This window comes from Astyanax mexicanus, chromosome 17, assembly GCF_023375975.1.
Source record: "Astyanax mexicanus isolate ESR-SI-001 chromosome 17, AstMex3_surface, whole genome shotgun sequence".
In the NCBI taxonomy this organism is placed as follows: domain Eukaryota; kingdom Metazoa; phylum Chordata; class Actinopteri; order Characiformes; family Acestrorhamphidae; genus Astyanax; species Astyanax mexicanus.
Window position 1 is genome coordinate 32539343 of NC_064424.1, and position 26990 is coordinate 32566332.

At 39.1% G+C, this 26990-nt stretch overlaps 1 protein-coding gene across 1 annotated transcript in view; it reads right to left on the reverse strand.

Annotated features, from left to right (window-relative positions):
• Positions 1-452: 452 nt before the first annotated feature.
• Positions 453-26990, reverse strand: part of LOC103037300 (E3 ubiquitin-protein ligase UHRF2) — a 69345-nt gene continuing 42807 nt past the window's right edge. Inside the window, exons 4-16 of the mRNA XM_022676328.2 lie at positions 24573-24791; positions 22935-23044; positions 22512-22698; positions 22063-22186; positions 17899-18006; positions 17508-17612; positions 17101-17207; positions 15756-15918; positions 9443-9580; positions 8263-8503; positions 7286-7434; positions 6294-6392; positions 453-3558 (exon numbers count right to left, since the gene is read on the reverse strand). Coding sequence (XP_022532049.2) covers positions 3412-3558; positions 6294-6392; positions 7286-7434; positions 8263-8503; positions 9443-9580; positions 15756-15918; positions 17101-17207; positions 17508-17612; positions 17899-18006; positions 22063-22186; positions 22512-22698; positions 22935-23044; positions 24573-24791 — 1897 coding nt within the window. The 3' untranslated portion in view covers positions 453-3411. The remainder of the gene's footprint in view (positions 3559-6293; positions 6393-7285; positions 7435-8262; positions 8504-9442; positions 9581-15755; positions 15919-17100; positions 17208-17507; positions 17613-17898; positions 18007-22062; positions 22187-22511; positions 22699-22934; positions 23045-24572; positions 24792-26990) is intronic.

The following is a 26990-nucleotide window of genomic DNA, read 5'->3' on the forward strand; positions in this document are numbered from 1 at the left end:
TCAGAATAGTATCAGAATAGTATGACCATGCAAAATGTGTGTGAAATATTTAATGTCCAAATTTACAAGTGTCTCAGATCATATCAATAATCTTTAAATAACAATTTGTTATTAAAATATTGATTGACACATTTAATAAACCCTTAAAATCTGCTGTGTGTATACAAGATAGAGACTTATAATAGCAAAGTTTTTTGATTGCATTACTCTTTTTAAAAAAAAATCTGCCACACCAGTTAGACATGGTTAATTTAATAACATTAGTCCAGGTAATAGGTAATAGTGATCTACACTATTAAAAATAAAGATGCTATAACGGTTCTTTAAGCACTGCCATAAAAAATATGGGCAGTTTTTCAGACAGGAAGATTAAGCATAGTCATAGACTACATAGCAATTGAAGATTTTCTTTTTTTTTCTTTTAGAATTGTTTCTAATTTTAGCAAATTTTCTTCCCAATTTGAAATGGCAATTATCCCACCCACTAATTAAACCGCCCCTTTAACTAGTAATGCCCTCAACACTGGGAGAGTGAAGGCTCGCACATTCTCTAGCCTCTTCTGACAGCCAGACACCGTCTCTTTCCTCTATTCCAACTGACGCTAATGCAGCATCACTGAGTAGTGCAGAAACCCTGTGCTGATGGACATAACATTGGGAGTGATGTGGGGAGAGAGTGCCATCTACCCACCCAGAAAGAGCAAGGTCAATTGTGCTCTCTCGGACTCTGGCTGCTGAGAGCACTTTGTTTCTTACATGTGTAGCTGGATTTCCAGCCAAGCACCTTCATGAATACATGCCCCCAGTAAACAGCACCCCCAAAAGGAACCAAGGCAACACAACCTTTTGTAATATAACGCTTAAAACCGTTTAGAACCTCTTATAACATCTATTTAGCCAATCAGCTCCTTTGGTTTAAACAAAACAACAAAAAGGCTTGGTTATTATTGCTGGGCCAGATTACAGACCTCAATAAAAATGCCTCAAACTGTACTGCAGTCCTCTGAAACAGACCATCGCTGGATCCTGGCCGAATAGGTGTGAAGGTGGGCAGCTGAACAACAACAACAACAGTGCTTAAACCTGTCAGACTAGTTCAAAAGTCGATTGAATTTCAATAAGTTTGTTAAACAGTTGAATCATGTTAAAGTGTTGAGTTTACTCAACTCCCTGGAGCTATGAATCAGAAAATCAATCAATTAGTCACCTAATTACATTTGAATCTCTTCACCTGGACGAACGGGAGCACCCACTGAGACAGGCTGTGTAGTGTTTTTTTTTCTTCAAAAGTACCAATCAAGAACGGATGCAATCAGTGGCTGCAATCTGTGCTGAAACAGCGGCTTCCATTGCCACAAGGTAGCGAAACAACAATGAAAATAATAATAAAAAAACATTTTTAAGTGCTTTTTTATTTCTGGAAGCAGTGTGTTTGACTTAGTATCTCAAAAATCTTTTTTAAAAAAACTTTAATTTAATTTTAAATGTATACATATACTGTATATATATATTTTTAAATATATACACGATCAACCAGAACATTAACACATCTTCTTAATAATAAGTAGGCCACTCTTGTTCCACTAAAAAAGCTCTGACCTGTCAATTCATGGACACTACAGGACTACTGAAGGTGTGCTCTGGTATCTAAAACCAAGCCATTAGTAGCAGATCCTTTAAATCAGTGATTCTCAGACTGTGGTATGTGTACCTCTGGTGGTACAAGAAGCATCAGAACTAGAATCAAAAGATTTTCTACGTTTCTAATGTGTCAAAAAACAAATACTAATGGTTATTCAGGCACTCAAATATGAGCAGCAGGGGATGTTCATATCTCGCAGCCTTCTCAAACTTAAAGGGGGACCTTAATAAGCTTTAATGTGATTTGGACGCTTATAAAAAATTCAATGGATGTCAATTTTGGAGTGTTTTTTTTATTAGTTCACTCATCATGGAATTTATGCACAATGTAAAGGACAATGGTACTTGTGGTACTTGACGGTTGTAGTTTGATCATGGGTGGGTATAAATTTAAAATGTTTGAGAACCACTGCTTAAAAAGTTCTCAAACTTAAACGGGGACCTTCATGAGATTCAATGTGATTTGGGGACTTATAACCCTGTTGACAGAATATTTGTTGTCCTTTCTTAGACACTTTTTGTAGGTACTGATTAATAGCCATCACATTTTGATGGCCATTTAATATTCCTCAATCCACACATCATAGGTACCGGAAATACATCACAGAAGGCATTACCACCCCCAGTAGACAGTGCAGTGGGTGTTAATGATCAAGACCGGCGGTGTCTGGCTAGAACTGTCCATGTGAACAGACTCTCTAAAGTGACTGTTCTTTAGCTTCCACAACAAAAGTTACAGAACTATGACACTAATTTCAGTCCCATATAAAAGATATATAAATATACAGTATATAAACAATGAAGTCATTATTTTGAGATACCAAATCAAATGTCAAATGTGACATACTGCTGCCAAAAACAAAAACAGCAACAAAAAACAGGCGAGAATGAGCTTCTGCAACATTGAGATAATTAGCATGCTGCATGACTGTATTTAGCTAAATACCTTTTTACCACAGTCTCGGTTCGTAAACCAGGACGTCTTAGGCCGTTGACCCAGAAAGGGAGAGTGTAACCAAACCCTACTAGCCAAGCAACAGCGACCATGCCTGTACGCTAATACTGCCGGTGATTAGCATGCTAAATGCTAACACTGGTATTCATTCATTGCTGTTAGCTGCTCAGGATATCTTGGCTAGGCTAGTTTCAGCACCTTGGAGTATATCAGACTTCAATATTCAGCAGTATCGTTGGGTGTTCTTACCTGGGTTAGCAACTGCTAGCATATAATTAGCATTAGCATTAAGTCCGTTTAACACAGATCCATTCCTCTGTAAGAGTTGGAGGAGGGTTCCAGTTCTTAAGAGAGTTCCAGCGAAGAGTGTGTGGGGTTCTCCTGATGACGCGAGGGCAGGGACACGGACACACAGACACACACACACACACACACACACACACACACACACACACACACACACGCAGCCAGCGGAGGTCCACTGTCTTGGGGGGTCATTGTCTTTTTGTTGTCCTGGGATACAGGTGTCAGGCTGGTGTTGATGTAGGGAACCATCTAGATGTAGGAGGGTATGGTATGTGCTTTGTGTATGTCCGTGTGTGGCGTGTGTGTTTGTGTCTGTGTGTGTGGGTGTGTGTGTGCAGGTGTGTGTCAGTGGTTTCTGTGGGTTTTTAAGTGTATGAATTAGTGCATCTTTGTGTTTGTGTGTGTTTATGTCGTGTGCGTATGTGCGTAAGAATGCCGTTTTTGACTGTAAGTGCCATTGAACTGCGCTGGATGGAGATATTTGTCCGTTATCTGCTCCGCCCGCCGCCTCATCGGCCTTTGCTGTAGCCTGGAAAGAACTGGTCCAGGAGCTGCTGGAGGTTCTTATTGAGGCTCATGGCATAGTCCTTGCCCAGGTCATGGCGGCAGGCTGGGCATGTGTACACCTCCGCTCGGAACGACCTCTGCAGGCAGGTCTGCGTTCAGGAAATAAACACCACAAACACACAACATAACAGGTGATTAAGCACAAATCTGTGTGTGTGATCTTGTAACAGATTCGATTGTGATCGTTTAGTAGTTGAATTATTGTAAACTTACATTTTCACCAGAATTTACTTTTTCACTTTGGCTACATTCACATTACCATGCTGAAGAGACTCAAATCTTTTTTTTTTTTAATCAATGTGGCTCAGATCAGATTTTTTCATGCAGGGTTCTTGCGGGTCCTTAAATGTTTTAAAATCTGGGTAATTAAGGTTTAATTGTGTAAAATTTACTGTAAATTTGCTGTAGGTATTAAATTTTCAGATGGTGCATTTAATGCTGGTGGGAAATCATATACTAATTTTAGCAGCGAAATAGCTAATGTTAACTGGGAGAGAACTAAGGTTAACAAAGAGCCAGCTAACATTAGCGGCGAGCTGGCTAATAATAACAGGGAGAGTACTAAGGTTAACGGAGAGCTAGCTAACATGCTAACCTACTAACGTTGGCGGCGAGCTAGCTAACTGGAAGGTCAAAATAAGTCTCGACTAAGATTATAATAAATAACGAATAATGTTGCATTTTACAACTGCCTCCCCTCCTAGCTGGGAAGAAAACCAAAATTTGCACGCTTTACATATTTGTTTTGTGTGTTTTTTATGTTATGAGGCACCACTTTAAAGATATGGCCAAATCAAATAATGATATATGATCACTGATAATTATTTATAGAGAAGATACTTTAATGTTTTTCAGTATTATTATTATTAGTAGTAGTAGAAGTACAATTTAATTGATAATTTCCTCTTGAGCAGAAAGCTAAAAAAAGAGCTCAATCTGAACAACATGCTTTCACTATGTTTTTTTAAGTGTTCTTTCTTTATTCTTTTTAGTGTGTTGTTTAATGTAATGCTACTTACATATGTTATGTTGGCTCTGTTTTGCATCACAATGGAACAAAATGATTGATAACAAATGCAATAGATTATTTTCTACAAAAGAAATTATGACTACATTTGGGGTCTTTAAATTTTCAATAAATTATATTTATTGAGGTCTTAAAAAGGTCTTAAAAAACATCAAATTTGACTTTTACAATAGTGAAAGAACCCCATCATGGCTGTGTAAATGTGCCAAATCCATTTTTTTTATTTGAGTCTCTTCCGTATGTGGTGCTAAATCGGATCTGATCCGATCTATGGACATGCGACATAAATGTGAGCAGTCAAATCGAGATTAATGCCCCTTTTTGCTTTTACGCATGCGCTACGTGCTTCTCTCTTGTACTCACAGATCTCTTGGTACAGCTGTGCAGCTATAGCTGCAAAAACAGCAAAAGCAAACCGCCTGTCCTTTTTTCTCCTCCTCGACCTGAGCATGTGCTTCAGACCAGCTGTTTCTCCACTCCAGCAAAAAATGCTCCACATATGAGCTGCTAACTAATCAATTTCCCTTTATAAAGCTACAAGTCGTCTCTGAAATATGACGTTTTTTGTTGTTGGTGAAGAAGGCGACGTTTATACACGTATCAATGTGTGCATGTGAGGCGTTTTTCAGGGACAGATTTGTTCACATTACACACAGAACCGTCAGGATTTGAGCAATGTGGCTTGTAATGTGACTGTAGCCTTAGATTATGGTTACCAGATCAAACATTTCATCAAGGTTCTAATTAATTCAATTATTTTACTCACAATACATACTGAGTAATTCATAGTAGATTCTTAATAATTAATTCCAAATACTGAATTCATATTATTTATAGCCTATACTGAATAATAATTTCTCTGGATGACATCTACACTTCCTGGGGCCTGCAGAAAGCATTTAGTATCATAAAAGGCCCTGTTCATAAAAAAAAAAAAACTGTTTGAACTTCTTCCCTCAGGAAAGAGATACAAAATCAAATGAGCACAGTCTACAAGACTGATAAACAGTTTTTACCCAAAATCCATTACCATATTAAACTCTGCACTGAAACAGTACACCTCACTGCAATGATCAATGATCGTGTTGTGTATATAACTCTGCACTGGAGTGAACTTTACAAGAACTGTGCAATGTTTTGTATGTGCATTTATATTTAAATATGTATATATTGAGTATGAACCTAAATTTCGTTATAGTATATAAATTATAGTAGATGAGGAAGAATTTATAGTGGATACTGAATTGTAAATGAATTATCCTTAATCATTTATAGTGGATATACAATCATTCCTAATGGAACACTGAATTTTTCATAGTAGATATTGAATAATATGGTGACTATACAATTGTTTACAGAATACACTGAATAGCTCCTAGCTCATACTGAATGATAGAGGATACTTAATCATCCGTGCCATATACTGAATTCATTCGTAGTATATACTGACTTATTTACATTAGTTAATGTGTAAACCTTAGTAGATACAGAATAATTCATAGTAGATTCAGAATACTTTACAGTGGATACTGAATTATTAATAGTAAATAGTAAATATTAAATAATTTAGAGTAGATATTGAATAATTAATAGCATACACTGAATAATTCGTAGTGGATGCTGAATAATTAACTGTGGATAGAGAACAAGTCATAATAATGTATAGTAGTAGTACCAAATAATTCATAGTGGGTACTAAATAATTTACAGTGAAAACTGAATAAAATGTTAATAAAATAATAAAATTCCAAAAACTACTTTGTGATGCAGCACACACACACACACACACATACACACCTTGCAGACGTTGTGCTGGCAGGCTGTGGTGACGGGCTGCAAGGCAAGCTCCTGGCAGCACACACACATGAAGATCTGCTCCACCTTACGCAAGAAGTTCTGCAGGACAACAGGAAGTGATGCGTGACTGTCACCACGGCAACAGTAAGATCAGCACAGCACAGCGAGTCGGCGTGCAGTGGCGCTCAACTCGCGATGTGAAAATTACACCACATTATAAACTAACAGCAGTGCCGACTCCCAATCAGCAGCAGCAGCCGTGTTTAACACACACAACCTGAACAGACCCTCAGTATTCAGACCCCAAACCTACAGACCTGCTGTTTTACATGTGTGTGGACCAGTTTTAGAATTATTATATGGGCCTAATTAGGAATATTAAAGGTGACAAAGAATACTCGAAATTGAAGTAAAGGTGACAAAACTTGAATCTGCTTCTCTCAGACCATTTATGTGCCCAATGTTAAAGTATTTGTGTGAACTGGGCAATATATCTTAAAGTGGTAAAGCCTTTATATAGGGAAGTCCTACACCTGTAATCATTCAGATACCTGCCTGAGACATAACTGCCATTTTACGGGTGGGGTTAAAATCCTCTGATAGGGATAGCCTTAGAAAATAATTTATAGGCTATGTTACATAGCAACCTAATATAGGGTAGTGTCTTACTGGATGGTGTTCTTATTGTCACTTCAGGATTCAGTCAGCGTGGTATACTATTAGCTTACTGAAGAGATTGCATCATAGGGTCATTGGGTCAGAGTTGCTCCATGGTTTGTACAGATCACCTGTACTTCACCCTTAAAGCATTACCACCCACAGTGGACAGCACAGGCTAGAACTGTTAACAGGCAAGTGTATCTTGCAGAAGTCACACCCACACTCCCACTTCCCACAATCACACTTTGAGGGTCAATTCAGCATTTTTAACCATAGCTTAACTTCTCATTAACTGTTTGTGTGTGTGTGTGTATTTGTGTGTATCTTAGTACCGGTCCCTCAACGAGAAAGCCCAGAGCTTCATCCCAGACTTTCTTGTTGGCTTGGTCCTGCTGAATGAGGGAACGCTGCTGCTCAGACAACTCAAACGCCTCCCCCTCCTTCAACCGCTTCGATTTGGGCTCTTCTAGCTCCTCGATTTCTGCTCACACACACACAAACATACACACACAGTTCCTTAAGATACAATGCATTCAATAACTTTGACATGATTCTTTTACTGTTATATATATATATATTTTTTTTATATAAACACATTATACATAATACAGTAATTAGCATTACTTTCTAACTATGCATAAGCGCTAGCTCTTTTGCCGTTCAGAGGTGAGTATTATCGGCCTGTAGCATGCTGCTAACCCTGGCTGGCACTGCTGGAGCAGCAATAGCATTGCCCGCTAACTGTGCATAAGCGCTAGCTCTTTCACTGTTCAGAGATGAGTATATCGGACTGTAGTCTGAGTGTTTTCCATGTTAAAACAAGCTACGTGGGAGGAACCGCTAGCTAACGCTGCACCCAACCTTAGTGGAAATCTGGAAATCTAAGCTTACTGTAAATAAACGGAAGCACTTTACTCACCCAAATAAACAGTTTTCAGGAGAGAAATCTGTGTAGACTGAATTCCAGCACTTGTTTGACTTTAAAAGGAAATGTTTTTTTTTTAATGACAGATTTGTTTACTTAGCTTAGCTTTGCTGAATTTGAAGGAAAACATGGTGACATCCCTGTTCCTTACTAGTGTCACTAAATGCACCTTATAATCCAGCGCGCCTTACATATGAAAATAGACCAGAAAATAGACAGTGTGCCTTATAGTGCGAAAATTACAGTAACCTTTACCTTCCTAATAGCACTGCAATCCCAAAACCCTGGCTACTATTTTGCAAGCATTTTACAGAGGATGAGTATAGATGTAAATGCCTGTATGTAACAAGAATATGCCCCATATTTACTGTACTATACACACACCTGTTTCTTTTGGTGACTTTGGGTCACCATTGCTGTGCACCTCTTCGTCCTCCTCCTCCTCAAAAGCCATCTCTTCTTCCTCTTCTTCCTCTTCCTCCTTCATCTTTTTTGGTGGCCGGCCGACTTTTGGTCGACCCCGACCTCCATGCCTTTTACCCCGGGATGGCCCTGCTCGTGCCCCCCTCACAATCGCCTCCTTCTTACTCTTATTGGCCATGGCCTCCAGATATCCAGGGGGATACTGAAACAGAGAGAGAGAGAGAGAGCTTCCACTGTCTGGCCACTTTATTAGAAACACCTACGTACTAATATGTGTTTCTACTCACTGGCCACTTTATTTAAGCTTAAGCTTTCATTTACTTTCCACTTTCTTAGAACCCACTAGCCTATATATACAGTGGTGTGAAAAAGTATTTGCCCCCTTACAGATTTATTTAGTTTTTGCTTTTTTTGTCATATATATATATAAATTTTTCAGATTATCTAAAAAACTTAAATATCAGACAAAGAGTAAATAAGTAAATATAAAAAGCAGTTTTTAATTGATTTCACGTATAAAGTGAAAAAAGCTATCCAAACAAATCTGGCCCAAGGATTTTGGAAAAATGTGGGCTAACAAAAGTGGAACTTTTTGGAAAGTGTGTGTCCTGTTACATTTGGTGTAAAATTAACACAGCATTTCAGAAAATGCTGGAAAAAATTAAGAGCCACTTCAGTTTCTGAATCCATTTCTCTGATTTTGCTATTTATAGGTTTATGTTTGAGTAAAATGAACATTGTTGTTTTATTCTATAAACTACTGGCAAAATTTCTCCCAAATTCTAAATGAAAATATTGTCATTTAGAGCATTTATTTGCAGAAAAGTTTTAAGAGGGTTTAGAAATCAATATTTGGTGGAATAATACTGGTTTTTAATCACAGTTTTCATGCATCTTGGCATGTTCTCCTCCACCAGTCTTACACACTGCTTTTGGATAACTTTATGCCCGCACTCCTGCTACAAAAATTAAAGCAGTTCAGCTTGGTTTGATGGATTGTGATCATCCATCTTCCTCTTGATTATATTCCAGAGGTTTTTAATTTGGTGTAATCAAAGAATATCATCATTTTAAAGTGGTCAAGGGGGCAAATACTCTTTTACGACTCCGTATGTGTATGTGTGTGTATGTGCTTCCTCACCTGCACTCTGAGGCCGAGTTTCGTACTGCGCTCTATGCCCTCAGGTGTCCACGGCGCCGGCTCCACATCATCACGCCTCAACAGGTAACGCCACACCAGGAAACCACACTTACCGATCTCAGGCCAGTACTTCACCACCTGCAGGACATACAGGCGACTTAATTACAAATTCTTTTTCAAACTGCACTAACATGCCAAAAGATATGGGACAGCATATGACAGTGTATAAAAAAATTACCATAAAGTGTTACACCTGTTTAAGGTGTGAGGTGTTATCTTGTGAGTGACAAACTCATGGAAAGCTGACAATCAGAAGTATTATGGAGTTGTTAGTGAAAATGCTAGTGAAATTAAATTTGTTAGTGAAAACAGAAAATCACATCCACATTCAAAGCAGGAGAGTTTAGGCAAAAGTCAATGTAACAAACATGCTAGAAAACGAACAGCCAAACATTTCTCAGTGAACTGCTTGCTCTCATCTATGCTACTTTTACATCTGTGTTCAGAACAGAACATCTAAATTTCATAAATTCATATCATATCAGAGAAGATATTCTGATCTAAAATCAGTGCTTTTATCTTGTCGTACAGCTCAGAGAGGGAAAGAGCGTCATGCAGGAAGTAGTGTTTTTGTTTCTCAGCTCCTTTTCAGTTTCGGTTTGAGTCACCACAAACCCAGATAAACACTACACTGTAACACGACCTCACTTCACCTGAACTCTATGACCTCTCCACGCTAAGGTTTCACCAGTGAATACGGCAGTATAGGGTATATATATTTCAGTGGCAGGCGAAGTAGCCAAACCATGTATTCGAGTTCAAGTAGAGATACTAAAGTTAAAGTCTACCCTTTAGGCCTCTACTTGAGTAAAAGTATTAAAGCATTTGGCTTTAAAGGTATTATGATTCAAAAGTATCATGATTTACTATATCTCTAATATTATATTATTATTTTTATAACAAGGCTCTGGTTAATCAGCTAATTTTAAGTGAAAAGACAGTTTTTTCTGCTCTTTTTCTTCCTTTCCTGTCTTCTTATTTTCCTGTGCTACAAGTGTCTGCTTGTTTTGTTTCTGTCTTGTCTCCACCCTAGCCCTGCATTTCCGTTCTCCGTTCCGGTCTCATTTGTGTCTGTTAGGGCTGTCCCTAACGATTATTTTTTAAACGATTATTCTAACGATTATTTTTTTCGATTAGTCGACTAATCTATTTATTGAGAAACATATTTAAATAATTATTTTACGTTTTAAAGCAAACGATAAATTACTATATTTATATATAATAACAACAACAACAACAACAACACAAGCCTACTAAACCAAACCCCACACTTATAATCACTTACATGTACAGCACGTTGTTTAGATCTATAACGCTAAAAATGGATAAGCTCCCATACACCACAACCGTGTGTTGCACTGTTTTCTGTGACCGCTAGATTTTGTGACCACGGGCAAGTAGTTCTCAGCAGACCGGTGCACTGGCCGATTCGAAACGTGTTCGTTTCTAATGTTTACCCCGACTGGCCAAAACGGTTCAGTTTAGGGCTGAGGGTAAGGTGTAGGTATAGAAAGCTTCCGTTTTGCCAATGAACGCTCATAACCGTGAGCACTGGTCACAAAATTCCGACGGTGACAGAAAACGGTGTGACACCGCAGCGCCGACGGCGCTAGCTAAAATAACTTAAGGCAGCTAGCTTAGCTAAACACCTGAACTTATGAATAATGCTACTGTTTCTGGAAACTGCGAAATGCCATGCACAAATATAAACCAAAAATGTATAATTTCTGCCTGTGGCAGGTTTAAAACCTTTGGTAGACAGCCTTAAGTCTTTTTAAGGACACCCGCGGAGACCCTGATGTAAACGGTAACTTACTGTGTGACCCTGTTGACATAGTGCTCCTGGATGTTTGCGCTTCAAGTGCTCCTTTTGCACGTATGGCAGAGGACCACATTGTTGCCCTTTTGCGTGAAATGCTCCCAAACTTTAGATGCCCGCTGGCGTTTTTTTGTAGCTGGAGATTGCTCTCCGGAGTCCATGCTCTCTAGAGCTTAGATTCTCTGCCCGAACCCGACATGACCCGAGGCCCGACCCGAAATCCGACCCGGGCTCCAGAAAATAGTCCGAGATGTAGGCGTCTGTTTTTTAATTATATTTTTATTTAAAAAAAAAATAACGAAAACTGAAAGTGAAACTAAACTAATTTATTTATAAGCGCTGTTTTCACTACCGCAGTTCTACAGCGGGGGTGTTGTGCCGATTCTGTCCGCGAAGCGGGAGTCAGATTCAGCAGAGAGTCGGATTCGGCACAAACGCGGCGGCACCTCGCGGTCCGCGGTGTCAGTTGTAAGCGCTCGCGCTAGCCGCAAAATACGACAGAAAACACTGAGGGAGCTGCAGAATTATGAATGGGACTAGAATATGAGCACGAGGAGATCAAAGAGAACCTTCACCTGTGAGTAGTTCTCACCAGAACACGCAAATCTCTCTTTCTCTCTCTCTCTCTCTCTCTCTGTGTCTCTCTCTCTCTCTCTCTGTGTCTCTCTCTCTCTCTCTCTCTCTCTCTCTCTCTGTGTCTCTCGCACGTGAACTCCTCCGCGTTTGACTTGCAGAACTGTGTTTAGCTGTTCTTAAAAATCATTTTAATTAAATAATAGTTCTATGCTTCTATGTTACCGTGTTAATTAACATAATTCTGATCATATTTCGCTCATTAAAACAGCCCGAAAACAGCCAGTTGGAATTTTTGTGCCCGATCTAACCTCTAATGCTCTCCACAGGCGCCGCCATGTTTACGACGCGCCGACGCACGTTATGCAAATCGATGTATTTTTGTAATCGATGACGTCGATTATGTCGATGCGTCGCCCCAGCCCTAGTGTCTGTGTTTATATACCTCCTTTGTTTCAGTCTTCCTTTGTCTGATAGTGATGGCAAAAGTGGTGCTTTTGGGATATCGAATCAAATGAACTAATTGATTCGAGAGGGAGTGCTATAACATGTAATATTGGCACTAGTAGATCATAGATCAGCACAGCAGTGCCAATATTACACGTTATAGCACAAACCTTGAGTGTATTATTGCGATTATACCACAGTTTTATTACTGCTGTTTATTAAAAGATTCTGAGTTAAAGAGAACGAAAAAATACAATCTGTTTGGTTAAAAACACTCAGCGTGTTAAAATAGGTATGTTGCTGCTCTGATTGTAGCTGCTAGGTTACCTGTATGTGACGGAGTAATACATGAAAATCTTCGGTTACAGTGCATTACCGGCTGATAATGGCACTCACAGAACGCCTCACAGCCAATCACATTGCAGGGTCAGAACTAACTGTGGTATAAAAAGCAATGCAGCGTTTGTGTGATTTTTAAACTCCCATCTGATCTCAGATGAGTTGCTTGCACTATATGTGCTGTAACAAACGCTTCTTTGTGACAGTCATATGGCTTTTTTCGTTTTGATACGGACGTCGAAGCAGTGTGATTCAAATAAATCGATTCGGTTCAATTCTGTGTTTTAAGTTTAACAGCACTATTGCATGGTCTTGTGCGTGTTGTCGACAGTTCATGTTCAGGTGTTTGCAGGTTTGGTTTGATTTCTTTCTATTTTGTTAGTTTCTTGTGATAGTTTCTCCATTCATCTTGCGTAGCTTTTGCATCTTTTTTTTGTTTCTTTTGGTTTCTAGTATTCTTTCTTTAATAAATATTACTTGCATTTACATATAAGCGATTGCTTCAACAAATCTTTTTTTACAAAATATTTTAACGAAAATTATTTGGATGTTGATGTCTATTAAAATTATCATTAACATAAAACACTGAAAGCAATCTCTTTTTTTTTTATCTAGTACCAGGTTAATTAAAATAAATACATTTTTATAAACAGGCCAATTTTCAGTTTATTTTATTAAGTTCAATAAAAATAAAAATGATTCACTTATCATGTTATTTCATAATTTATAAAGGCATAGACACTTTAATATTTTACACTGTTGTACCTAATGCTGAACCATATGTCGTATAGCTGCAAACTTACCACTAATATATTTACACTGAACTCATTCACAAAGTTATTTGAGGTAACATGTCAGGTAAGTTAAGTGCATCCATAAAGCTTCCATAGAATGCATTTGCTGAGTATTAAATTCATTGTTAGATGTATTATTACTAAGTATGTGACTTTGATTGGAAAGAAAATGCTTTAATCAATATTACAAGCCTATTTACAACCCTATTATTTTACCTCAGAAAGAAACACAGTTTTTATCTCATGAATAATTTGGTTCTTGCCCAAATGGTGCTCTTTCCAGGCAGTGCTTACCTGAGGGTTACTTGCCCTGGGGGTGCTGGCAGGGCTTTCACTAGTGGGCAGAATGTATCTTAATAGAACAGGTCAAGACTGTGATGTAACAGATGAGATTTGCTCTGATTGGCTGCTTTATATCTATAGTAACTCACGCAGAAGCTGGTCAGCTAAGGTTAGCTTAAAGTCGTAAAAGTACCTGCAGCACTTCCCTGAGAGGCTCTGTCCCCAGGTGTGCTATTCCAACTGGCACTTCCTTGGACGCCATGTCTTTGAAAAAACTTGACAGTAAAATGCTCATGTTGGGCCTGTATGAACAGCCCACCCAGCCCCAGCTGGCTCCAAATATGAATGCCCAATTGGATCCCAGTTGCACTTCAGACCCACCCAGAGCCCATGCACAACTAAAAAAGCCTATGTAATTCACGTTCTGTCCATGTGAGCACCACATGATCATGTAGTCTGAGACAGCACTTCCCTGGCAGTGCTGCACTTTCACCTGTGGTGCTCCTACAAACAGTGTTTTTTTATTTGGAGTCTCTCCCTAAACTGCATTTTATCCAGTGATGCTTTTCCAAACTGCGTTTTTTACTGCGAGGTGCACTTTACCTGGATGCACTACCCCAGTGGGTAATTTCCCTGAGCATATTACCCTGATTGGTGCTAAAACTAAATGATGATTTGCCTGGTGGCACATCCCCAAAATGCACTTTATCCTTCCAAAACTGCATACTTCCTTGCATCACTTGCCTGAGGCACACTTTTCTTAGGTGTACTACCTTAGTGGGCACTATCTCTCTGCTTTTAACCCTAGAGTGGCACAACTCTAACAGCATTTTGCCTATCAGCACTCCATTGATGGGTACTTTATCTAGTGCTTTCCCTGGCACTTGCCCTGGGTGTGCTTTTTCCCCAGTGTCACTTCCCTGAAAAGGGTTTTTCCCAACATTACTCCTCTAAACTGCAATTTATCCTATGGTTCACTTCACTTTTTCTTGCAGTGCTTCCCAAAGGGCACCTGCCCTGAGGGATGTTTTTTCCCTGGGCATGATACCCAGAGTAGCACTTCTCTAAACATCATTTTCCTCAGCAGCACTCCTTCGAACTGCACTTCACCCAGTGGTGCTTTCCCAACCTGTGTTTGCCTGGGGGTCCTAACTCAGCAGGAACTTTCCCTGGACATATTACTCAACTGCAGAGTGGTACTAGCCTGAATGTCATTCTGTCTGTCTGCACATTTACAAAATGCCTTTATCATGGTGGATATGTGCTTTTCCCTTAGTGGCACTTGCCCCAACTTCCCATAACAACACTTCCCCAAGTTACCTTTCCCTGACTTTAGCTTCATCACTTGCTGAGTTTAAGCTCCCTTAACTGCCCCCCTTTCTACTGTGTAACTGATGCTTTGGCTTTTGATGTAACAGTTTTAAGGTTTTGGAACTGGCCTGTTTTACAGCTCTATGATTGATGAGGTTCATGGTTTGCTACGTACCAAACTTTCAAACAGTGTGCAAATAATTTCTGAAAAAAATCAAAGCCTCTTTGGAAGGAATAGACCTTATCACAGTCTGTGCGTCCTCATGTTTGACTCTAAATAGTAGTTTTATTAAACTTCTGCCTGTAAAATTTTACATAGCGCCCCATCAGTTTAACTCTTTCATTGACTTTCATTGATCTTGATAAAAGTGACACCTGATGAGCAGAATGCTCATGGAGTCGAGGAGTTGTCTGGAATAGTTTCTCAGCATCTTAAAAGTATGATATCTATTGGAGGTGCTGCTTCTCCTTCATGCTGTGAAGTTGAAGGGATTGTGGAATCCAAATACTTTTATTATTTTTTTACTACGTAATTCTCTCTACGTAAGTTTCCCTTAATTGTTTTCATGTCTTTAATATATATCCAGAATTCAGAAAATAAATGAAATAAAAAAATTAAGAAAAACACTGAATGAGAAGGTGTGTCCAAACTTTTGACTGGTACTGTATGTGTTTGTTTTTTTCCCACCTTGTAAATCCCATCGTAGCGGTTTCCCTCTTCCGGAGCGTACTTGCTGATTCTCCGGCCCTTCGAGCTCCGGATCACCCTCACTGGTTTCCCTGCCCTCCAGTTCCGAGACTCTGCTCCATCCTTATCATTCAAAGGGGCGTCACAGTTCAGTGCCAGGGCCCTGAGGGGTCAGAGGTCAACTTTAATAAAAAACATAAAGTCAAACCAAATCCAATTTATTTGTAAAGAGGTTTTTTTACAACTGCCATTGTCACAAAGCAACCTTGCAGGAGTACAGTAACAGAACAAGAGATCAACAATAATACCTAAAAAACAGGAAAAACGTAGGATGCTTAAGAGAACCGTGTCAGAAACTACCATGGTGTCAAAAAATGAAGTACAAAATCTTTGTTAATTTACTTAATTCAAATCTTATCAAATTAAATCTTTCCATCCAGAAAGAGTGAATTTGATTGTGGTCAGATAAGAAGTATAAACATATACCATTCTAATATCATCACACCTGCACGTTTGCAATATAGGACCCTGTGCCGCAGCTCAAGCTTCTGTTTGTAATAGGCGGGGTTAGCAGCTGCACTTAGCACTAGTAAATGCCGTCTGGCAGTGCTGTTCTGTCAAATTGTGCTACTCATTGACATGTGCTTCTTACCACCAGTGCGCATTCACAGTCATTTATTTTTTAATGTATTCATGTGTTTTATAATAATTCTTTGTTTTTTATTATGTGAATTAAACAACCAGTTTAACAACCTGTTATTATTTGCTTCAGTGTTACACATTTATAAATGACAGTTTACAATAATAAAGTAATAAAATAGACAACATTGAAAAATAAAAAAAGGGTCCTAATCACCTCTATTACCCCTAATTGTACCCTGATACATTAATTCAGAATTCCGAGCATTTTCAAATATGAAGCCTTTTCTGGTATTTTATGTTTAAATATACAGTAGGGCAACCTGAATGGCGAAAGAGCTAGCACTGCAGTTAGCTAATACTGCTCCAACCTTGGTGCTGGAGAAACTTTACTGAAACTCCTGTATAACGCTGTACTTCAGCAGAGTGGCTTTACTGCTCCTTAATACCTGACTATCTTAAATGATTTTAAGTGCACCTTAATGTGTGGAAAATACAGGACTGAACATTGAGAATAAGCAATTTGTGAAGATCCAGGCACGTATTTAGCCACATGCTAATTGGTGTACATAGGCTCCCATGACTTTTTTGCTACATAAGCCTCATCTCTTCAGGACAAACTACAAACTAAAGAAGCAAACTTCAGACATTAAACATGTGGTGGGGGCTGGGCTAGAGAAACTAAAGCTTCAAAAGACCTGCTCACCTGTTCATGTGTGTGAGCGTCTGGTCGAACGAGTGCTCTCCGATTCGCTTGTTTCCTGAGAGGTCGCGACCTCCGCTGCCAGTGTATGTGAACTCATCTCCCCGGTCCTGAAAAGGTTAAATTATTATTATTTAGTATTTTATAATAAAAACAGATTGTTTTCATATTTACAAAAGCTCAGTCTAGTTAAAAACCTACACACACACACCCCAGGAGAATACAGAATAGAGAGGGAGAGAGACAAACAAACAAAAAGAGATACAGACGCATGCAGAGAATAGTGGTTGCTAAGTATTATTCCAGACAGAGAGAAGAAGAGAGAGATAGGATAATAGAGAGTGAGATGGAGAGAGAGAGAGACAGTAGTATGATGTACTATAATGATGTCTCTGAACGCTAACACCCACCACTTCATCCTCAAAGCCGCCAGCCAGCACCAGCGAATAGGAGCCATCGTTACTACGGCCGTGGATCCCACCCACATGGGGGCGGTGCACCCCTGCTTCGCTCACCTGCAACAAAACAGAAAAAACACATTTATTAGAATGATGCAGAATGTCTTACCCAAAGGTAGATATGGTATTCCAAGTGGTTGCTGGGGTGATGCATAAATATTTTGGTTTTATTGTACATCCTGTAAAGTTTTTTTATTCATGGTTAAAGTTAAAGTTTGGTTAACGTTTGTTTTGTTTTTTCCTGATGGAGTTTTTGGTGACAGGGTAGTGTTAGGTGGTTGTTATGGCATTTTAGGTGGTTGCTACGGTTACAATAGTTGTTGAATGATTATTGTTTCCTCACCTGTACACGAAACTTCCAGGTGGTTCCCACAGGAACGCCGGGAACTGGGCCGTAGTGATTGGAGGGGACAATGGTGCACTCTTTAGTACGGCCCACACATGCCATTCCCTACAACACACACACACACACACACTAGGTCAGGCATGTGTTGAATCTCTTAAACACTGCACAGTCAAACTGTGTGAGTAAATAAACATATAAAGAAACGTATCTTCAATCTGAATATTGAACTCATATCCAGACTCGAACTTCACTGTTGAGATGTTTCTCATTATGTTCAGATCTTTCCAGAAATCTGAGAGTGACTGTTTTTACTTCAGGGTTTCCAGTAAAATCCCTCTACTGTCTGATTCAACTCCACCAGCAGCAGCAGCAGCTCCACCAGAGGGGATATGAGTCAATCAGACATCACCACTAATACACACTCACACGCTGACCCACCTCCCCCATCCCACACACACACATATCTTGCTACACACACACACACTAACTTTATGTTTTTTTTGTGTTGATTCTAAAATTATTAAATTAATTACAGTTAATTACAGGTAGACATACTTACTGACCACTGACTTTATGTTTATTTGGGTTTATTCTAATGTTAATTACAGGTAAACACTCACACTAAACACTGACTTTATGTTTATTTGGGTTTATTCTAATGTTAATTACAGGTAAACACTGACACTAAACACTGACTTTATGTTTATTTGGGTTTATTCTAATGTTAATTACAGGTAAACACTCACACTAAACACTGACTTTATGTTTATTTGAGTTTAATACAATGTTATATAGAGTTAATGACCAGTAAAGACTCTCACTGAAAACTGACTTTATGTTTATTTGGGTTTATTTTGATATTATATAAAGTTAATTACAGGCAGACACACTCGCTGTTATGACTCAACACATACATACACACACACTCAGAGCTGGCATGCGCACAGCCTCTTACTGTAAAACAATGCCGTGACCCGAGCCATTCTCACTGTAACTACTTAACAGCATGAAACACTACAGGGCTTTGGTGGTCTAAAATCTCAAATATCTCTTTCAGATATGAGACGTCCCTTGTCTTTAGGGATTTTCCACCTTACTCTGATGGCTTTTATTTAAAAGGGAGAGGCCCTAATCTTTGTGGCTCTCGTAATTGTATACACATTTGAAAAACTATAGTGAGGCATATAACAATGAATATCGCTTAGAGTATAAATAATAATGTATTTTAATACACATGCATTCCAGAACCATGTGCTTTAGGACATCTTATTCAACTACTAACAGTATTTAGTAGGAATAAATTTAGTATGAATTTAGTATTACACTAAATTATTTATAGTGTTCACAAAATCATTCATTTTAGATAAATAATCATTTACATTGATTATTTTTGTTACTGAATTTTTTATAATTTAATAAAAAAAAAAAATAATAATTGGAACAGAATCGTGTACAGTATAACTGCTACTGAATCATTTATGTTTGATACAGAATTATTTATAATAAAAATATTTGTTTTATATTAGTAACTGATTTGTCCATATAGTAAATGGACAAATGGGGTTAAAGGCTAAAGAATAAGGGCCCTATGGTACACCCTCCACAAGGTGCAGGGTGTACCCCTTTAACAGTCTATTTTCACGCCTTGCACCTTCACCATCAAAGTAGCGTCAAAGTAGAGTTTAGGAATAAATCTACACTGATGGTGTGGTGGTCTGGAACCGAGGTGTGTTGTTATTTTGGTGGCAGAAAACACAGGTGTGCCACTGACTGAAATAAACCTAGACAACAGTCAATCACCAGAGTTAATTTCTATTGGCCTGCCCAGCGCTCGTACACCCCCGCTTGTTAAACACACACACACGGACACTGCAGCTCACAAACCCAACTTTTAACTCAACAATAAACAGAATAAAGAATAAAATAACATTGCTGTTCCCTTAAATGAGCTGCTGGTGCACCTTTACAGCGTAATCGCATAGGTCAGAATCCTCTGCTGAGACACACAAAACACTGCGCAGTTAAGATATGAAAGCACCTAGGTCAGAGCTCACCTGGCTCTTAAAGGGAATGACAACTGGCACACTGATTGGTTTATTTCATATTACGCCCAAAACACAGCCATGGTTAATTAAGAGAATTAGTCCATGCCTGTTGCATGCTTCGAGCCACGCAAGGCAGATTTTTTGTGCTCCCCCGAAACCCAAAGACAAAGACACGCCCTAAATCAAGCTGCGCAATCCGCAATTGATCGGTGCACTATAGCTTGGGCCCTAAATATCTTTATTTTAATACAGCAGCATCTGATTTACTGATCAGATTTACCTGGATACTGATATTTTGATGTGTTTAGGTTGGAAAGCTTGTCTGCAGTACACAGCATAACCTGTTTATTCACTGTTACAGCTCATCCCTCAGGCTATTACAGTGTCAGATACAGTCTCGGAAACAGTTAATAGAGATAACTACTGGATGAGTCACTAAATTGTCCTCTTCACTGAATCTCACGCTGTTTAAGTTATCCGCTTCAGTCTTAGCCCACATCCTCCACAGTCTGCTGCCTGGAATTAACCGTGGAATATGCCATTTGTGAGGGAATATGCAGGAAAATTAAAAACACTCAAAGCCATCTCGCCACGTGTCCACGTCTCATCCTTTTACATAAAGTGCCAATGTTCAACATAGTTAAAGAACTCATTTTAAAAAGCTGTAAATGTTAGAAGCAAAAATGTCAGAAATCATTTCACTCTCTGGCCGCTTTATTAGAAACACAGACCTGCCAACCTTAAAAGAATTTTAAAAAGTGCAACCCCCCCCCCCCCCCCCCCCCCCCCCCGAAAATTCAATATATTGATATTTTTGGGAATTTTCTCTATAACGATAATAAACAATATTGTGCATTATACAACAACATTTTTCAACAAGTATTATACTGTACTAGCTTGTCCTTCTTAAAGGATAATAATGGGTTATCACACAAATTAATGGAAACAATATATTTAAGTCATTTTAAAATCATCAGTTTAAATAAAACAAAATAGTGCACATATTGTAAACCATGTGACCTTCCAGATTTTCTTAGGCTTTTAATAATGGATAATTAGATTGACAAAAAAATGTCAATTACAAAAAAAATAAGTATATTAATAGCTACAATGTTCTGTGATTATTCATAATTAAAATTATGATTTTTTTTTATCATATAGTTCAACCTGACTAAAACTGGCGAAACTGGGAGAAATGTACTTTATAACATGGAACCGTACAAATGTACTAGGAGTTCAAAATGTGTTCTCTTTCCGCAAAATGCGTACCATATTTTCGCACTTGTAAGGTGCACTATCAATGAACGTCTATTATCTGAGTGACACTCAAAAGAAACAGAGGTGTTGCCATGTTTTCCTTCTAATTCAGCAGGTCTCGCCGCTGGGTGATTTGGGGTAGCTAAATAAGTTAAGATAAGCTAAGCAAACTAAAGTAACTAAGCTAAGCTTGGTAAACAAAACTGTTTATTTGGGTGAGTAAAGCGCTTCCGTTTATTTTTAGTAAGCTTAGATTCCCCAATTTCTCCAGCACTAAGGCTGAAGCATAAGCATTAGCAGTTAATGCCTCCCAACAGCGCTACACTAAGGAACCCTGAGTGTTCTGGAAACCCAGGGCAATATCAGCTAGCGGTTTGTCCCACGTAGCTTGTTTTAACACGGTCAACATGCAGACTACAGTCCGATATACTCACCTCTGCAAGGCAAAAAAGCTAGCAAGGTTAGTGGCTAATGCTAATGCTGCCCCAGCAGTGCTAACGGGAGTTAGCAGCAGGCTACAGGCTGATAATACTCCCCTTTGAATAAGCTAGTGCAGTTAGCGACTAATGCTAATGCTGCTCCAGCAGTGCTAGCTGCGGTTAGAGTGGCTTTACTGCTCCTTACAACCTGAATTTTAAAATTTATACATAAGGCACACTGATGATTTTTGGGAAAATTAAAGGATTTTAAGTCTGCCTTAAAATCATGGTACATGTTGGCAGGTCTGTAAACACCTTCTACTACCTTGTGCTTCCACTTCTTGGCCACTTTATTAGAAACAGCTACCTTGTAAGGCTCTAACTCTTTGAGATTATTCTGAAGCTGGTTTAAGTTACTGAAGTGACTGTAACCTGCTCACCTTGCCCCAGTCTCTTTGGCTCCCATTGGTCGCTGAGGGCATTCTGGCCTTTTTCTTACTGGTCTTCAGCTTCTCACCTGCCTTCACCACTTCACTGGTGTCATTCTTACAGGTAGGGCAGTACCTGAACACACACACACACACATATATATATATATAAACAGATGTATCTTGGAAACCACTCACCAACTCTACAGCTATTACTTAAAAATGATTCTCCCCAGCAAAACCATAGCAACTGCTTGAAAACAACCTAGCAACTACTTAGAGACCACTTAGCAACCACTGTGGATACCATAGAAACCAGCAAGAAACATGGTAGCTATGCAACTATTCTGCATTTCTTTTGGGAGATGCATTGCTCTATTGTTCTTAATATTGTCATTATTATTAATATGGCTAAATTCAATAACAGCAGCAAATCTGTGTGTGTGTGTGTGTGTTCTCACCAGTCCTCGTCGTCAGGGATGGTGGACAGCGGTGGGTTCAGGCAGTACAGGTGGAAGGCCATGTTACACTCATCACACAGCAGCTGCATGTGCGCATCCTGCTTCCCCCCACAGACACAGCACGAACAGAACCTGCACTCCGCGTCTGGATCCGCCTTACAGTGCTTACATTCTGGACCGCTCTTACCTGACACACACACACACAAACACACACACACACACACACTCTTGTAATCATAGTAATCACTATAGTGGCTTTTCTGTGGAAGTTAATTACCTAATTCACTAACCATCCAAACACTTCTGTCCACCAAGAGTAATGGACAGCATAGAAACTAAATCCTATACAGTACATGTGTGTGTTTGCGTGTGTGTGTGTGTTTGCATGTGTGTGTGTGTGTGTGTCTGTCAAGAACAGCCTACGTTTGAACGGGCCATCAGTGGCAGAAAGCGGAGGTGCTCCAGGTTTCTCTATACGGTAGATTTCATCCAGAAACTGCAGATTACAGTCACCAATCACATTGCATGGGCCTCTACAAAACAACCAATCACAGAAAAGATGTGTATAAGCCTACATAAGGTGTAAAAGGTGAACTTGACACTGAAACTTATACCAGTTTCTAGGCTAAAATAGAAATGAACTGAAATACACACTGCACTTTAACTGCCTACTAATAGAGCTGCAAACACTGATAAACCAAAAGGAGACATCTTGGGAGAACCCACACACTTATTAAAATGCTCATGGAAGTGCATTATGGGATATGGGGTATACCACATGGTTGGGACATTCAATTTAGCAAATTTTATTTTTATAATGTAAGACTTTTCATTTTATTTTATTTTAATTTGTATCCCATTTTCTCCCCAATTTATACGGCCAATTACCCAACCCACTTATCAGGACTCCCCCTATCATCACTAATGATGCCACAACACCCAAGAAGGCTGAAGACTAGCAACATGCCTCCTCCGATACAGCAACCGCAGCATGATGCAGCATTACCAAGTAGCATCACAGCGCACTCAGAGGAAAGCGCAGTGACTCGGTTCTGATACATCAGCTCACAGACGCAGCATTGTGCTGATCACCATCACCCTTAGGAGTGATGTGGGGAGAGAGCGCCATCTACCCACCCAGAGAGAGCAAGGCCAATAGTGCTTTCTCAGTGCTCCAGCAGCTGATGGCAAGCTACATGAACAGGATTCAAACTAGCGATCTCCGGATAGTGGCAGCGCCTTTTTAAACAGCTGGAATTTAAGACTTATCTGATCTAATTTAAGATCTTATTTCTTTATTAGTATTATTTAATAAATCATTTACATCTTAAAGGAGAAATCTGGTGTGAGTAAAACATGATAACGAATAGCCCACCTCTGTTTACCCTCAGCATTTCAAAATACAGAGCTTTTAGCTGATGCTCCCAATAGGCTTACAATGCTAGTGATAGGGGCATAGCATTCCCCAGCCAAGAAATCACTATTTTAACACAATTAACAGCTTCATTGGCAGAATTCTGAGGGCCCTGACATTTAAAAAAGAGGCACTGAAAATGTAAGAGAACTTTGAGAAAGAAGTAAACATTAAAGTAAACATAAAAAGTAGTTACACACTTTATACACACAGTACCTTGAGGCAGGTCTCTGGGCGCAGACATCTTGAAATTAAGCCACGATAAGTAAACGACAAGCTCAAAGTAGTATGTAGGATAGGGGAAAAGACTGCAAAGTAAATTCTGTGAAAATGCATGAATATAATAAAGATATCTTTGGCCACATAATTAATTTTGCAATCCATTCTACCTATTTATTTGCACTTGTCCGTCAACTTACCATTACATAATTTCAAGACTTGTTAATGGTGTAAAAATATTGTGATTTCTTGGACAATGATACATGGGCAATGCTATGCCCCTATCACTAGCATTGTAAGCCTGTTGGGAGCATCGGCTAAAATCTCTATATTCTGGAATACTGGTGGTAAATGGTTCACACCGGATTTCTTCTTTAAATGCTCAATAAATTCTTTCTAAGTCATATACTACATCTTTAAGCTCTTACCCAAGCAAGATTTTGACGCGGACCTCCTTCTTGGTCCTGGAGATGTGGTTGAGACCTGTGATTTCAGCGTCATACCAAAAGCCCCTCTCCTCAGGCAGCTCCAGGTTGTAGTTGACCATCACCACCTGACCCACTTCCAGCTGCTCGAAGCGCAGCACCGTTCGGGCCCGTGGACGTACGTCCTCCACGTTCATCTCCACCACACCGTTCTCTGGGTAACTGTGGAAAATATAAGAGAGAAAAACATTGTTACATTTAATAATTTGCAGTTTGAGAAATCCTTCTTCTTGGTATACATGGCTTTAGCCATATAGACTTATAAACATACAGTGGGGCAAAAAAGTTTTTAGTCAGCCACTGATTAGTTTCTCAGGGGGGCGTATCTGAAATATATTTTACACTTCTACTTAGTAATAAAACTCTTGATCTGGACTGCAATTGAAAAAACAGGAGGACCAGTGAGTTTTTGGCTTTCTTGGTCACAAGACATCATGTTCAGTAGCTCCTCCATTTCCACTCGCTGTTGTATCTACGTGTTTTTTTTTTAATTTTTGTCCGGACTAAAATTACCCTAGGACCACAGAGTTCAGCAGAAAACAGTTGGTAGTTCAGCATGTAATTGTCTCAGAGGACGCCTGAGAAAAACACATACATCGTCATTCCAGACGGGAATAAAATCACAGAGGACCCCCCCATGAAAGAGAAAATTACCCCAGGACCCTCTGAGAAACTACTCCCATCCGAATAGAGCTTTAGAAAGATAAAGAATTATTCAACTATGAGAGACAGTTAAAATTCCAGGAAATGACATTGTAATATATTTAAAGAATGTCTTTGCAAATTGCAAATGGTAGAAAATAAGTAGTAAGTAATAACAAAAGTTAAAAACAATTCTTTGTAATATTACATTTGTTGGCAATTATAGAGATCAAATGTTTCCACCCCCATACTTCACAGCAGGTATGGTGTTCTTGGGATGCAACTCAGCATTCTTCTTCCTTCAAACACAATGAGTTTTTGACCAAAAAGCTTTTGTTACCTTGGTTCCAGCTCTCTGCAGGTCATTCATCAGGTTCCTCCATGTAGCTGTGAGATTTCTGCTCTACGTTTTCAGGATCATTTTGATGCCATGGGATGAGATCTTGCATTAACTACTTGCATTATCAATGGTCTTGTATGTCTTCCATTTTATTACAATTTCTTCCACAGTTGATTTATTCACACCAACCCTTTTGCTTATTGTAGATTCACTCTTCCCAGCCTGGTGCAGGTCTACAAGTATCTTTCAGGTGTAAATTAACATCTTTTTGGTCTTGGTCTTGGTTTAGTTTGGAGTCTGTCTGTTTGAGGTTGTGGGCAGGTGTCTTTTATACAGATACTGAGGTCAAACAGGTGCCATTAATACCAGTAAGTGGAGGACAGAAATATTGCTTGTTTGTGGTTAACCAAATACTTATTTTCCACCATAATTACCAAACAAATTCTTTAAAAATCCTACAATGTGATTTCCTGGATTTTGTTTTCTCATTTTGTTTCTCATAGTTGAAATGTACCTATGATGACAATTGCAGACCTCTCTTATCTTTCTAAGTAGGACAACTTGCACAATCAGTGGCAGACTAAATACTTTTCTGCTCCACTTTAAGTAATGTAGGCTCATCAGACTGTATAACAGACGCTGCCCTCAGTAGAGTTGGTAAAAAACTGTTTACTTATTGCTGCTTTACTATATATTATATTCAAAATAACCATGTATATCTTGGAGCGCCTGGGCAAGGTGCATCGTGATGCTGGTTGCTATCTTACAGCCCGCGAACAGTCTGTTTTTACGTCTGCACCGTTTAAATAGCAAGTCTGTATATTAGGTGTGTTCAGGTAAATGTCTGACATATTGCTATCTTGGAAATGGAAAACACAGGGGCACCACTTACTGACTTGAACCCTGACAACAATCAACTGTTAGACATTGCTATCTTGGCAACCCAGGTGCGCCATGCACGCCCAATCCGCTTGTTATATTCACACTGTGCACAAACCAACATGTACATCAAAAATAAACAGAATACAAAATAAAATAACATTGCTGTTTCCATAATTTACCTGCTCAAGCACCTTCACAGCATGAACGTTGTGCCGTTACAATACAAATTTGCCAAAGTCAGAGGTCAAAGGGAAATGAAAGTAACACACTGATTGGTATATTTTGCATATTTACTATAGCAGACACACACTGGCAAAAGTAATAGAAGTTAAAGGTAAAAACATCTTTAGAAATTGCCTAAAGGTGGTCAAAGGGAATAATGGGATAGAGGAGTGAAGGAGGGGAAGAAGGAAATGAGGTTAGAAGTAGTTAGTTACGGGTTAGAGGTGTTAGGAGAGTAAGTGCTCTTTGAGGAGCTCCGTCTTCAGGAGTTTATT